General features: G+C 41.1%; 1 protein-coding gene across 1 annotated transcript in view; it reads right to left on the bottom strand.

Moving 5' to 3' along the window:
• Positions 1–7,032: 7,032 nt before the first annotated feature.
• The window catches only part of LOC118671713 (alcohol dehydrogenase E chain), a 50,814-nt gene continuing 41,885 nt past the window's right edge, over positions 7,033–15,961 (bottom strand). The window contains exons 6-11 of the mRNA XM_036340411.1: positions 15,286–15,373; positions 14,970–15,189; positions 12,382–12,642; positions 10,510–10,645; positions 9,043–9,181; positions 7,033–7,312 (exon numbers count right to left, since the gene is read on the bottom strand). Of these exons, the coding sequence (XP_036196304.1) occupies positions 7,288–7,312; positions 9,043–9,181; positions 10,510–10,645; positions 12,382–12,642; positions 14,970–15,189; positions 15,286–15,373 (869 nt within the window). The 3' untranslated portion in view covers positions 7,033–7,287. The remainder of the gene's footprint in view (positions 7,313–9,042; positions 9,182–10,509; positions 10,646–12,381; positions 12,643–14,969; positions 15,190–15,285; positions 15,374–15,961) is intronic.

Below are 15,961 nucleotides of genomic sequence, written 5' to 3'. Positions count from 1 at the left end.
GACGGCGCAGACCGTCGCTAATGTCCGGGACGGGGGTTTTGGGAATCCGTCTGTCCGGGTATCCGTCGGCCTCTCCGGGGCGCTCGGATGGGACGCCGCGCGCTGCGCCCCGCGCCTCCGCTACCGGAACCGGAGCACCCTCACTTGGCCACGCGTGGGCGGAAGGAGGGGGCCGAGGCGCGCCGGGGCTGCGGGAGGCGGCTGCTCCTCACAGCCAGAGCAGCTTCCTGAGCTTCTGACCCGAAATCCGCGCCCACTCTCTGGGGCCGCCCAAGATGGCAGAGGCAGCCTGCGGGGGGGGGGGGGGGGGGGGGGGGGGGGGGGTTTGAGCGCCTGCCGCGGGCATGCTGGCCCTGGCCCCTGCGCCCTCCTGTCCTCCTTGTCGCCCTCGCCCTCGGGGGCTGGAAGGGTTAACGCTCTGCGCTCAACCCGGGAGCCCCCAGATGTGTCTCACTCATGTCACACTGCAGCTCTCTTCCAGTTGATCGCCTTGTTTGGCCCCAATCTATCCTACCTACTACTGTTAAATTAATTTTCAAGATCACCACATTTGCCAAACCTTCCATAGTTCTTTTCTTTCCGAAAGGAGCCAACGCCTATCGCTAAGATGACCACAGTCTGTCATCTTTCTGCCTGTTCAATCATGTCTCCCAGCTCTCAATCAACAACTCACTCCCGGTTCCACCGAGAGGGGTGCGAACACCTCTGTCTGTGGCCCTGAGCTGATATTTTCTCCCTGACTAAAATGCTCCTTCCATTTCCCCTTCTGTCCTATACTCTCTGCCTGGGCAATATTGTCTATGCCCAGGGACTCAACTAACACCTAGAAGTCAAGCAGATTAATTCCATATTAGCTATCATCTCCATTATCTCAAAAACTTCCATGTTTACATACTTTGGGCAAGCACAATAACTGAGATGGTTGAGCAAGCAGACTATAGGCTGAGCTTCCAAAAATAATGTCAGAACCCAGCTTGCCTTGATCAGGGAGCTGCCAGCTTTTGACTCCAACTCCAGACCCTGTCTATCCTCACTATGATCCACACCAGTAGACTGGATCCTCTATATCAAGCATGTCAAACTCAAAGGCTAACATGGGCCAAATAAACAAGGTTTAAGTTTATGTGGGCCGCAAAAAGACAAAAGCTTCAATTTTCATAGAAACATAGGTTTATTTTGTAGAGACATGCTGAATACAAAGGGCTGAAATAAATTAGTCATCATTAACATAAAATAATAGAACATTTTAATAAAAATTAATATTTTTTCTTGAACATTAACTTACCAGACACTGAATAACTGCACAGATTAATAAGTATAATGCAAATAAACCAATTTTTCTTGTTCTCTGAAAGTGAAATATTTCCTTTTGCGTACACCAAACAAGTCAGTCCAAGACTAAAGACGTGGCAATCGGCTGCTAAAATATTCGCTTGCTAGTATTAGTGGAGAGAAATGGTGCGCCTGCACGTAAGTTGTGTAAGGGAAATGAATGCAACACAATTATAATAATCAGTCATTAGCAAACGTTGTAGTTTGTTATTAATAATTATATATAACAGGGTATTGTAAAAATTAAGTTATGAAATTTTTATTAAAATGTTTCTTACATACCATTATATTGGCTGGACCACAAAAAAATATTCATTGTGGGCCGTGAATTTGACATGCTTGCTCTATATTAAGCCTCTTTTGAGAAACTGCAGTTCTTCGGCATGGTCTCTCATGAGTGTATTTGATTAATAGAACTTAAATCACAATTCTGGATCTTGTAATGTTTTGGGGGAGAATTTCATGCTAGGAAAGGAGGACTTACACTGTAGGGAATTATCAAAATGGGAATCCACCTGCAAGCTATATATTTAACTCAGAACTTATTTCCTAGCTGCAGATTTGTATGGACAACTACAGTTGTAAATCTTAGAAGTGCTTCAAACTTGTCAAGCCCAATGGTCTTAGCTCCCAAGTTGGTGAAGGGGCCTACCATCCATACTCAGGTGTCAGGAAAGAATGGGTCCACATTCCCTCAGTCCTGGTGCCAAGTCAACTCTACTTCCTAAGATTATCCAATTCTGATGAATTCCTTCCCCTTGGACACTGCTCTAAAATGGGCCCTATCCTCTCTTGTCTGTATCCTCCTCATTCTCTTTCTCTCCTCACCTCTAATAACCCCACCCACAGGTGTAAGAATGAACTTGTAATATGTTAATCTTATCATTTTACCAATCTGCTCAGACTTTTTAAAAATATATTTTTATTGATTTTAGAGAGGAAGGAAGAGAGAGAGAGAGAAATAGAAACATCAATGATGAGAGAGAATAATTGAATGGCTGACTCCTCCTCACCCGCTACTGGGGATCAACCCTACAACCCAAGAATCCAACCATGCCCTCCTGGTTCATAGGTCGACACTCAACCACTGAGCCACCTCAGCTGGAGAGAAGATTTTAATAGAGCTCCCATTATCCAGGGGATAAAATCTAAAGCTCTTTAGAGGAATTCAAGAATTACGGTTATCTGACCCAGACATTTCCCATTGTGAAGTTTTCAGGTTAGCAATACTAAATGCTTAAAATGTCCTAAACACATTCTGCTCTTTTATGCTAAGCCCTCTGTCTGCAGAGCCATCCTCCAATTTTCCTCCTTCCAAACTATTCTTCATCCTTTAAATTTAGGTGTAAATATTTGCTCCTAAGTAACAATCATGGTAATCACAGAATGCAAAATTCAACTTAAACTTAAACATTGACAATTTTATGGTATTAGCTTTGGATATAATTGTTATCCTTTCCCCTTCTTTCACTCCTTTATTTTTCTTCAGAACTATTGCAGAGATGGAGGAAAAGAGGCCAGAGAGCCTCAAATATCACTCACACTGAAAAAGCTAACCACCATATTCTTCAATGTCCTGTCTTTAAATGCCCATGAAGAGGGGAAGGAAGCAAATGAAAAATAACAGGTCATTAATAGCTCTAATTTTTTTCTGCTACTCATTATAGTTTGAAAATTCTGCAAAGATAAAACAAATGCCTTAGCATTTCCTTTCATTAATGAAGGAATTTATTTCACTTTAGCTTTTTTTCACTTCTAATTTACTGAGGTTTGAATTGAAGTTCAAAAGAAATAGTTAGTTGCCCAGTTATTTCCTAATCTCCTTCTCCAATCCATTCTTGTAACCAGAACTAAGGTTCAGTACCTGTCGCCATGAAAGCCAAACTCATTAGACCAGCGGTTCTCAACCTGTGGGTCGAACAACCCTTTCACAGGGGTCGCCTAAGACCATCAGAAAACACATATATAATTACATATTGTTTTTGTGATTAATCACTATGCTTTAATTATGTTCAATTTGTAACAATGAACATACATCCTGCATATCAGATATTTACATTATGATTCATAACAGTAGCCAAATTACAGTTATGAAGTAGCAACGAAAATAATTTTATGGTTGGGGATCACCACAACATGAGGAACTGTATTAGAAAGATGTTGGTGAAAAAGGAAAGGGGTTTATTCAACTGCCAGACACATGAGAAGATGAGGGACTCTTGTCACAAAGCCTATCTCTACATCTCAGAGCAGACAGTTTTTATAAGGAGGGAGAGGGAAAGAAGAACAAAGAGGTCAAGGGGAGGCAGTTGAAAAGTTTCCTACGTGCAGGCCAGCACAGTCCATTATAATAAGATCTCAAAAACTGGTCAAGTGATGGTCTTGTATGCATCATCCTGGCCTTTGTCACCTAGTTTTACGGATCAAGGTTAGCAAATTTCCCAGAACTGGGATGACTGATGGTCAGAGTCTGCATCTTCTAAAGTTAGTTCCTAGGATTCTTTTTTATTTTTAATTTATCTTTATTGTTGAAAGTATTACAGATGTCCCCATTGACATCCCCATCAACATCCCACTCCTTCCCCTATCCGAGGACTTCACTGCACTGTTGTCCAAGGGTTATGCATGTATGCATATAAGTTCTTTGGTTGATCTTTTCATGCCCCCTCCTTCCTTCCCTCTGAGATTCTTATATAATCATGCTGTTTATCTATAAGCTAAATATTAGAGTCAGCATTTATAGAAAAAATGTCAAAAGAAGGGTGTGGTGGGTTACAATTCCTCACTGTTACACTTTGAAATATGAAATTAGCTGGGGGATATTTATTACTTAAATTTAGAATGAACAAAATTATTTTTGTTTCAAAACTATAGTAATGACTCACCCTTAAGGCAATTATATATCTGCAAAAACACTGTGAATGATTTCTGGGTGAGTGGTAGTGTATAAACAACATATTTATATAAATATTATTTGGCAATCTCTCTGAACTTGCTTTCTCTCATTATAAATCTATCTACTGACTTCTTTGTTATCACACCAGATACTTCAAAACAAGCCTGGACTAGGAAACCAGATGCTTTCTCTCTCTAGTTGTCCTCTCTCCTGAGTTAGCATTGTTAGTGAGTAATGAAGCAACTTCTGGGTTCTCTTGTTGATTGTGGTAGGGCTGTGCAGATGAGCTTCCAGACGCTGGGTGCTGAATGAAAGGAGCTAACCAAGTCCACACATCTGACCATTAATCTCATCTGAATAGTGTTTGGCCTCCACTGTAATGCTCCCGTTCTACTTTATTCTTGTCCCACTAATATTGGTTTCTCTTCTTATGCAATGGCCCATTTCATGAAAATTACTAGGTATTTGACAGGTAAATAGAATTTAATGTACTTAAATAAAATTGCTACCTTAGAATCTTCAGGGAAAACATATTGATGTTATTTGTGCAACAATCATTTGTTATCAGAATTAAGCAGTCAAGTATGTAAGAATTAATTATTAAACATAGGCTTGCTCTAACTTTAACTTATGATTTTCTAATGATTCTGTCAAAATGACTTTCTAATCTTAGAGCAGCTTGTGTGATTTATAAAGCAACAAAGGGTTAATTCAGTTTAATTTTTCTTTGTTTACTATTTCTGGAGAACCTAAGACATTGTATTAGAGTGATTAGTTAAACCATCAACATGAAATTCTTTTTCTTCAAACTGAAAATTTTCTTCATTTTGATTAAACTTCTTGTAGTTGGTTAAAAGTGATTGCAAGCTGTATGCACTTAGTTACATTTTTTAAAAAGAAGACCAACAAACTAATATGTAAATTTTTAAAAAATATATATTTTTTTATTAATTTTAGAGAGGAACAGAGAAGGAGAGAGAGAGAAACATTGATGAGAGAGAAACGTTGATTAGCAGCCAACTGCATGCCACTTACTGGGGATGGGTGTCGAAACCTGGGCATGTGCCCTGACCAGGAATCAAACCAGCAACCTCTTGGTGCACAGGCCAATGCTCAACTAACTGAGCCACACAGTCCAGGGCAAATTAGAAATTCTTGATTCTAGAGTCAGAATTTTTATTACTAGAGACCAAGAGGACACTGGGTCCATGTGCCCCTTACAGGCTTATAAGATACCAACAATCTGGAGTCCCATTTTTATATGTTGAGTTCAGCTGTCCCCTTCCCCACCAACGTCAATGTATACAGAGAGCCAGTGTACAAAAACCACCCTCCCTCAACCTCTCCACACACCCTATGGAGGAGGACTGTGCCACTGACATGCCTACCTACATCCTGCTCTCCACTTGCTCCCCACATCCTGGGTGGTAGGGGAGATGAAGTTGGATGTAGGCGTTTCTACAACCAGCAGAACATTTGCTCACTATTGTGATGTGGGTATTTAGAACCATCATCTTTTCCTCTGCGTCTCACATCATCAGCACCAATATGAAGTCATTGGAGCACCCAGCCACATGGACCCAAGGGGACATTCTGAAGCTGCCTGGACCCTCAATATTCCCTCAGCCTCTTACAAAAAATTGTACTATCCCCTACATCTTTATGGCACTTCATCGTTGAGAAAGCTCTCTAACTGGCATCATCTCATCTAAGCTTTCTGAGCTGTAATGGGTCAGTAGAATAATTTTTAAAAATAAAGGGTGAAATGGGCTCAGAGAAGTTGAGTAAGTTACAGGAGGTCACAGAGAAGTGGGAGATCGCTTGTCCTAGTCTGGAGTCCTTTCCACAACACCAAACAAATTATAGACATGGAAATAAATACACTTTTGGAGAAAGATAAAACTCCTTACGGGAATAAGCTTTCCATTACACATTTAGAGATAAAGCCTAAATGCAAACCTTCCCCTGATGGTGGGACAGCATTAACAAACGTACCACAGGCTCCCACATATTTAAAAACATTAAACTAATTCCAGGGTTATAGGCTTGATTTAAGACATGGTAGTTAATAGAAAAGTTCTAGATAGAAAATAATTTTAGCAAAACTGTACACCTGTATATATGCAGACATTTAGAAAACATAATGCTTTTGATGTTTGTGCCATTTCTTAGTTACCATTTTACATGCTGTATCCACACCTGCTTCAACCATATACTTTAAGCCACCATATTTTTAATTACCTATGACTCTTTTTCAGTTAATTATAACAAGTAAAATGTTTTAACCAGTGAAGCACTTTCATGAGTAAAAATCCAGATTTTTATAATAAGTTTCTAGGAATAGCTCAGTTTTCACATTTAATATCTGAACCTCATTTATCACAGGTAGCACGAAATTGCTTTTATTTTAAAGAACAGTTATATATTAAGAGCAAAGAGTATAAAATCAATAAATACACTCCCCTGTATCATATAAAATGTGTGTGCCACATTTCCCTAAGAAATTTCTTGCATTTAGATATCCTGGTCCATATTCACCTAAAAGTCTGAGTGTACACTTTACCCAGCAGTTTTTACCTTTGGGCTTTGGTACATTTCATAGAAAGGAAAATACAGGCAGTGGAGGTAGAGGCAGAAGTAGACGACTTCGAGCACAAGAGCCCATCAAATGTATGCTGGGGACAAGTAAAATGAGGACCTCTCCCACTGGGCTTCAGTGACTAAGGGTGGCAACGGTACAAAACGTGCAAGAAGTCAAAGAAATCCTTTTCCTTAATGGGAAAGACCACACCATGCAACGTGAGTGGAGTGATTAAGAAGAAATGTTTATTGGATTCAATGACTCAGCTGATGGCTCATCTAACTTTCACTTGGATTTTTAAAATATGCCCGAAAAAGGTTTTCACATAATTTTTTGTTTCTTGATTTCCCATGGAAACCTCCCATGTGTAATTTATTGACAACATCTCTGAAGAACAGAATTATTGATGTTGTTTGTCTGATGTGCCAGATGATGAAGGAGCCAGAAGACAGCTACAAGTGAAGGCCTTTGTATGATTTCAAAATGTCAGGACGGTGCGGATACTGAAACACAAAATAAAAGATATTATCTTAATATTTATGTAGTTCACATTCTTCCATGAAAGAGTCCAAGGGGCATTTGATGTGTCTCACTGAACAGGTGTCTGTATTTCCTGCCACTCCCTTCCTATCCTTATGTATTCAAGTCAAAGATAGTTCACCTTTTCCGGATTTGGTCTTGTGTTTTCTGAAACCTTAAACTCAAACCTGAACATAGCTGTCATTTAGGCTTTTAATGAACTAGAGGCACGGTGCACGAATTTGTGCATGGGTAGGGTCCCAAGAAGGGTGGGGGCTCCAGGACATGATCGGCCCTCCGTGGGATGCCCTTGCCGGCCTGGAATCTGGATCCGACCTGCTGATGGTCGTGCTGGTTGTCGGGAGCCACCTGGCAGCCACTTTTATAGCCTTTCTTCCCTGCAAAGCATCTAAGGAGGGGAAGCGGCCATGGTGCCTGAAGTGGACTTCCAGGGGGCGGGTGGCACTGTCAGGATTGTGCTGATGATGCTGGTCTATTTGTGCCTGGCCCATTCTCCAGAGACTGGACCTGCAAAAGGAAGTAGCTGCTGCCAGGCTGGTGGGATGCGGGGATGGGTCTGTCAGCAGAGCGGTGCTCTCGCTGTGGGAGCACACTGACCGCCAGGGGGCAGCTTCTGCCTTGAGTGTCTGCCCCCTGGTGGTCAGTGTGCATCATAGTGACTGGTTGTTCTGGTCGTTTTGGTCATTCCAGCTGTTCAGTCTTTCGGTCGCTTAGGCTTTTATATATATAGATTAGGATTCTCAAAAAACATTTCTGAGATCCTACATGCCTGGCATAATAATGAATTGAAAACAACAATGGGGTAATAAGTTCTTGCTGTTTATCACATACTCCGTAGATGTTTCTTGTGCATTTATCACTTAAACTCAACAATGCTATGAGATAGGCTTTAAAGATTAGAGATTAAAAATTATGAGGCTTAGAGATATTTGTAACTTGCTCTAAGTCACACATGTAGTGTAAAGTGCTGGGATTTAAACCTGAATACAAAATTGCACAAATTACAAGATGACAAGTAACTTGCCTGAAGGAAGCAATGATATAATAGTAAATGATGACGATTTAATAGAGCTCTGATAAAGTGGTGCTTAAGGAGCCTTAGTAAGAAGATAAAGCTAGAGAGAGTCCATTCTTGGTAAGATCAGATATATAATATTTACACTGCAACTCATGTCCTTTCTTAAAATCATCTTCTGTTGGATACTTTTAGAAAAATGTGTCCATGCCTTTAAAAATTATTTATATGATATATCATATTAAATGTTACATTATATTAAAACAATCCCAATGTAGTTCCACCTACTCCTATATATAATTTGCATTTACAGCCATTAATGGTCAACCTTTTAGCTGGCCAGGCAGAAGCTGCAGTGACTCCATGTTATGCTTATGACTGTGGGACTCCGATTCTTTTTCTCAGCAAGGGTGAGTCTTCTTTTGTATATAAAGATGAGTGGCTTTGATCATTTAGATTCACTGTAACCAACATATGTAATTTCATTTCAGCAGAACAATGTTTCAGCAGGAAATGCAAAACAACTGTTCCTAGCTTCTCACAATATGATCTTAAATCTTCTACATGCAAAGACTGAACTACTAATGGAAAACCAAGGCACTCCAATGTTTTCATCATACTTTCACCTCTTTTCTCTATTAATCAAACCCCCACCATAAAAGGAAACTTAAAAACTACCTCTTTCCAGAACGAAGCAGGTCAAATGCTTCATTTATTTTCTCAAAAGGTAAAACATGGGTTATTAATGGATCCAATGAATACTTCTTAGCCATAAAGTCAGTCACAAGTTTGGGGACGGAATCTTTACTCTTAAAGCCTGAAAAGAACATGACATCATTGTTAGAGGCAGCCAGGGGTAAGAGACTGGAGAGGAGACTTTCTGAATAGAATTCAAGTGGAAGTTCTACTGCTACTTACTTGTACACAGACTACTATTACTGAGGTCAGTGAGAGACCGAGTGCTCCAATATCCTCTTGCAGTGGTTAGACTTTTTTTTATTGTTGTTACTTAAAAAAATCTGATGAGCTAAACTAGGGTCCTTAGTTATTAGCTCTCTCACAGAGAAATTATTGTATGCATGGTTATTCCCAAAGTCAAGGAGCAAATGTGCAGCTGTCTAGATTTGGGCAATGAGAGTAACCATGAATTGTTGCTATGGACTTCCTGTGTCCTCCTAGGCATATTCCATGCCTTGTGTAGTCACATGTATAAAGAAAAGTGGTGCTGAAAGACCCTAGTTTATGGGGACACCATAAATGTCTATCTTGGGAATGTGTGTATTAGTTCTACTTCTAGTTAATTTGAAGCCTATATATATACAAATGGCTTAATTTATTTAAACCACTTTGCTTCTTAAAAACTCACCTTGGCACTTGATAAAGGGAAGAAATCCTACATAATAAAAGCCTAATATGCAAGTGTCTGGTTGTCTGGTGACTGGTCAACTGTTCAACCAATCAAAGCATAATATGCTAATGATATGCTAAAGCCGCTCAATGCTCGCTATGACATGCAGTGACCACCAGGGGGTAGACGCTCTGACTAGTATGGTTAGCTTGCTGCTGGGGTCTGCCAATCTGGACTGAGCCAGACTAGCCAGACATGCCCTGGAGCCCTCCCTCGGTCCATCCCGACTGGCCAACCTCCCGTGTCCCTCCATGGCTGGTGATCATCGGGACTGGGCAAGATGGGGCCAGACATGACCTGGAGGTCTACTGTGGATGGTCTCTCCCCGGCCCTGATCTTGCACTGGTGGGGTCCCTCAGCCTGGCCTGCGCCCTCTTGCAATCTGGGGCCCCCCAGGGGATGTTGGGGATGTCAGAGAGCCGGTTTCAGCCCAACCCCACAGGCCACTCCCCTCGGGAGGGCGCCAGACACAGGGCTCATGGGTGGTGAGCACTGCTGCTGAAGCAGCACAAGCCTCTCCTGATTGGGACTGATTGGGCGGGAGTCCAAGCAGGCACAGTGGGGCCTGGATGAGCAGGAGTGGTAGGTAGGAGCTGCAGGCAGCGTTGGACTGCGGGTTTCAGCCGATCCTCGCAGGCCACCCAGAGGGACCCCACCCATACACAAATTCGTGCACTGGGCCTCCAGTCAAATGATAAAGATTAATAAAAATTCATCCCTCAAGCCTAAATACATACCACCAAAAACTGCTCCTTTCCAGGTACGCCCACTCAATAGCAGCAGGGGGTTCATGGAGAGATTCTGGGAATCGGGAGGTACTCCTACAATGACGCTTACACCATATGCCTCATGACAGCTTGCCAAAGCAGCCTCCTGGAATATAATTAATATTTGGGATCATTAAAGAGGACTTTCTGATAGTCCTCATTCATGATACATGGTATCTCATAATATTGATTTAGCTAGATTGCAAACATGTGGAGGGAAGAGATTATGTTTATGGCTTCTTCAATCCCATTACACCCAGAATAGTGCTGTAGCTTTTAGAAAATGCCCAGAAAACACTTTTTTAATGAAACAATGGATGAATGAATTTGTGTACTCTTCCTTAATAAAGTAATGAAGAGGCAAATGTTATTACAAACATATCTACTTAAAGTCTGATTCCTAAATAGAAGTAGTGCTTTGTCATCACATGACTCTCAGGCAAAAATAATGAGTTGGTTTACTCATATTTATTTGTTTATCAGATAGATATTTAGAACTCAGTACTTTAAACCAGGTGTTTTGATGGTGAACAAGATATAAGGTCAGTACTTTAAACCACTTTACATTCCCACTAACAGTGCACAAGGGTTGCCTTCTCTCCACGCCCCTGCCAACACCATTTTTGACCCTTTGATAACAGCCATCCTAACAGGAGTGGTGAGGTATTGTCTCTGTAATTTTGATTTGCACTGCCCTGATGATTAATCATGGTGAGCACTTTGTAACATACCTACTGGACTGAAATGAACATGTTTTAAATGAGCTCTTACCTCCCCAAAATGTATACAGTGTATTGGTTTTACTTTAAACTATACCTATAATTCTGAAACTGCAAAAGAAAGCCTTCCTCTTCCAGTCAGGGTTTTAAACATGTAGTAGGACACTTTTTCAGGATCTCCCAGCTATATATACTGATTAGTCCTTTGATTTTGGAGTATGACATCTGGAAAACCAGATACCCGTGAGACACGTGGTTATCAGACATTTGGTGTCTTCAAATAAAGTAACAATCCAATCCCACATGAGGAATTGGAATGAATTTAGCTGGAGATGTTTTCCTCATGGTAATTGTCCATGTTTGTAATTATTTGAAAGTAATGTTATGTATGTTGTAGAGATGATGAAAGCACTGATCACTGAAAACATTACTTCCTATCAGTAGCACCAGATAATATTTAGTAAGAGCTTTCCACTGGACAAGTGGCACTCTGCTAAGTATTTTATACGCATTGTCTCATGTAATCCATAGATATGTATTTCTTATACTTTTTGGTGAAAAAATCTGTCGACTTTTAAAAGTATTCAGTCTAACACATAGCTTTGGCGCTTAATATGTGTGTCAGGCACTGTGCTGAATGCTGTGGTAAAATGGGGCCTGTTTTATGTTAATGAAATGATACTTGTCTTAAATTGCTCACTATTTCTTTTGAGCAAATTGTGATTTATGAAAAAATTGGAAGTCATTAAAACATAAAAATTATTAAACCATTTTGTTTAAAGTTGTGAGGAGAAATTGAAAAATAAAATTTTTCACTTTGAGAACAGCATTAGTATTATTTATGTTTACTTAATTCGAATATTATAACTGAAAGTTAACAAAGTAAATTTTAAATGGCCGAATACTCCAAAAGGGAAATACTACTTGAACTAGGATGGCATAACTGATGGAATGAAACATTTCTTATAATAATAAATAATCCAGTCATTAAATGGGAGATGAAAAATCACTATTCATAGTTTGAAAAATATTCTGTACGTATAATATTCATATTCTGCTGCCTAAAATCACTCCTCAGAATGCAGAAGCACACATTTCATGGCATTCCATGGCACATACATACCATGGTGTCAAGCCGACCAATGACTTCAAATGAAAAATCCACACCTCCACCGCTCATTTCCTTCAGCACCTCGTGGATGGGTTTCTTGAAGTCCTGTGGGCTGATGCACTCGGTGGCGCCCACTTGCTTTGCCTTCGCATATTTGTCTTTGTTGATGTCCACCCCAATGATCCTGGCTGCTCCAGCTGCTTTACAGCCCATGACAACTGACAGGCCGACTCCTCCAAGGCCAAACACTGCACAGGTGGAGCCTGGGGTCACCTATGTTTCAGAAAATGCAAAAATGGATTAAGTAATGATTGTTGTATAAAGTGTCCTGTCTTATCCATTATCAGGACTATTCAGACTCTTATGTCCAACCTGCTGTCAAAACCTGTTTTGGTTTCAGTTGCTTCATATTTAAATTGAGGAGTTTCAATCTGTGGTTCTCAAACTTTGCCAGACATTAGAGCCCCGTGGGGAGCTTTAAAAGCTCTCAATGGCCAGGTCACAGCCCATAGCCAATTACATCAGAACCTGTGCAGGTGGGGCCTGGTTCCCAGGTGATTCCAATGGGAAGAAAGCCCAGGCTGGGAGCCCACTGTTGGATGATCTCTGAGCTCTAAATGCCAATGACTCCCACCTCGAAGAGAATCTCTAGGGGCTGAAATCCATTGACAGGCTTCGGTAAATTGTACATACACAGAAGCAATTTTGGGGAAATGAAATAAGTGGGAAAGGTTAATCCATGAGATCAAAAATAATCGAATCAAATGTTCAATGTTTAACTCCTTGTTTCATTAGCTTTAGAAGTCATGACCAGTACAATGAGAACAGAAATTAGCTGTAGGGTAGAGAAGAGTTATTCTCAGCTTCAAGTCAAACATAACAACAGGGGAAATGGAACCGGAAACTTTAAACAGCTTGAGACCAATGTGATCTTAGTGGGTCTTTATCTTTGCTTTTTAAAATACACTAATGAGCAATAATGCAATAAAAGTTGGCCTACATTTTAATAATGGATGAGATTCCTTTTCATGAGTGCCCTTGCCTCTGCTCTGTGTGCAGGCTCAGTTAGACCACCTGCTCAAACAGACGAGGCAATTGCACAAGGGACTTAGTGCTAGAGTCACTGAATTTGAAAAACATGTGCTCTCAGTTGTTGAAATTGGCTAGGGACTGTTTAATACACCTAGTCAGCTATAGGAGTCAGCCTTCAGTGTGGGTAAAATATTCCTTCTGTCCCAAGTAATCAAGTATTCTCTGGGGGTACAACATTAATTTTTACATTACTTAAAGAAATATGAGACTTGTGACTGTGATTTTAAAATGCAGGCAATTATATATTACTAGAGGCCCAGTGCATGGATTCGTGCACATTGAAAGGAAATTAATTAGAAGGTGGCTGGTGGGGCGGGACTGGGCGAGAAGAGTGGGACATACCCTGGAGCCAACCTCGCTCGGAAGCCACATGTGGGGCAGTGCTGGGGCTCGAAGAGCATCTGCGGAGTGAGCAGGGTCCTCCGGCAGGTGGGGTCCCTCAGCCTGGCCTGCAGGGATTGGTCGAAACTGGCAGTCCGACCTCCCCCTAAGGGTTCTGGAGTGTGGGAGAGGGCACTCTGCAAAGTTGCTGTCACTCAGCAGCTCTTGAGTTGAGCATCTGCCCCCTGGTGGTCAGTGTACATCATAGTAAGCAGTTGGGTCATTCTGCTGTTCAGTTGATTGGCATATTACCCTTTTATTATATAGGATGGTTTAAGATGCTGTAGGAGAAAGACATGCTAGTTACAGCCATAAGATTTTGGGCAAGTAGCATTATGGATTTGGGCCTACTAGATTTCCAGCCTTTTGTGAAGAGGGGCCTTTAAAGAATTTCTCCTTCAAATCTACCACCTCTGAAGAGCGAGGGAGAGAGAGAGAGAGAGAGAGAGAGAGAGAGAGAGAGAGAGTTCACGGCAGGGAGGAGATGAAGCAGTGAGATCCCCTAATGAGTGGAAAAAATGCATAATACATCACCTTATCTTCCTTGCTTTCCTCATAGGGTTCCAAAGGGCAAGTAGGTTGGTGATGCTTGGTCTGGAGGTGTAACAGGTAAGGCTTTGGAATCTACTACTGGTCCTAATTCTGGGAGTAGCGGTTCGTGGTCTAGATGCTCCTCAAAAGCAACTCTGTCATTTCATTTACTTTTGCTGCCTCAGGACCTAGAGGGTCATACTGTACCTGGTGCATGTTTGTGCTGACTCACCGTAGAATGAATGACCCGTAAGGTCCTAGCTTTAAAATTTAGTAATCCCATAAAGAACAAATATAGAAAAATAATGATTGAAAATGGCACCTTTACTTTTTCTTCACTACTTATCAACAGCGTTTTCACTTTTTATAAACAGATTAACTTTCTAGCTTACGCTCTTAATGTTTTCTGAGGGCATTTTCTACTCATAATCAACACTAAATTCTATGGAGTATGTCAATGTTGTTGTGGTAGTGGGAAGGGGGGAATCTACCAGCAAATCTATGAAGAATGACCTCTGAGTCTTGTGAGAAATCGCTTTCCTCTTTGTGGCTGACAGCCCGAGTGCAACTGCTTTGTCATCTGTTGTCATTCCTACCTTGGCAACTTTGACAGCAGACCCATAGCCAGTTGTGAATCCACAGCCAATCAGACAGACTTTCTCTAGAGGTGAGGCTGCATCAATTTTGGCCACTGAGATCTCGTCCACCACTGTGTACTGGGTGAAGGTGCTGGTGCTAAGGAAGTGGTTGATGGGCTTCCCTTTGCAGGTGAACCTGGTGGTACCATCCTGCATGGTCCCGCGAGGCATGCTCAGACTGGCCAGTGCAACACACAGACACACAAGGGCATGAGACACGTGCATAACAGTGTGCAAATTCATTGGCTGTGTAAGGAGAGTAACAGAAACTTACTCATTTTTCACACAGAAGTTGCCTTCCGGATGTTTACAAACATTGCATTTTCCACACTGGGGAGTAAAGAGTGGGATGACTTTATCACCTAGAGGGGGAAAAAGAAAATTCTTATTAAATTTCTACCCAGGAATTAATAGAGCAAGCACTCAAAGCTTATGGCTATGTATTAGAGGCAGCTGTCTTTCAGAAATAGGATTCAGTCACCATGATGCCATTAGACATTGCCTGACAGCATTGTTATTGGTTTGGGTTTGTATGTGCCTGAAGATTGCCAAAGAGGACATATGACTGTGGGGACAAACATGGATTTTAAAGTATTTCCACTGCATTAATAATTATCTTTTATTCCATGCCCTTTCTCTTGGTGATTTTGCATCTCAGTTAACTCTGAATAATTAAATCTCAAATGTACTCACTGTAAGTATATATATATAAATTTTAGTTATGAGAGGCTGCCATGGGATCACTAGATGTTGGGGACAGCCAATATTTTATAATAGTTTGGGATATAGTAAAAAATGAGAATTTTGACAACCATTAATGGCTTTTCAAAGAGACTGCGTATGCTCTAGCTGGTTTTGCTCAATGGATAGAGCGTCAACCTGTAGACTAAAGAGTCCCAGGTTCGATTCCTTTCAAGGGCACATGCCCAGGTTGATGACTTGATCCCCAG

The sequence above is a fragment of the Myotis myotis genome, unplaced genomic scaffold (genome assembly GCF_014108235.1).
Source record: "Myotis myotis isolate mMyoMyo1 unplaced genomic scaffold, mMyoMyo1.p scaffold_m19_p_1, whole genome shotgun sequence".
NCBI lineage: Eukaryota > Metazoa > Chordata > Mammalia > Chiroptera > Vespertilionidae > Myotis > Myotis myotis.
The sequence above is the reverse complement of the archived record's forward strand: the minus strand, read 5'-3'. Positions and strand labels throughout refer to the sequence as shown.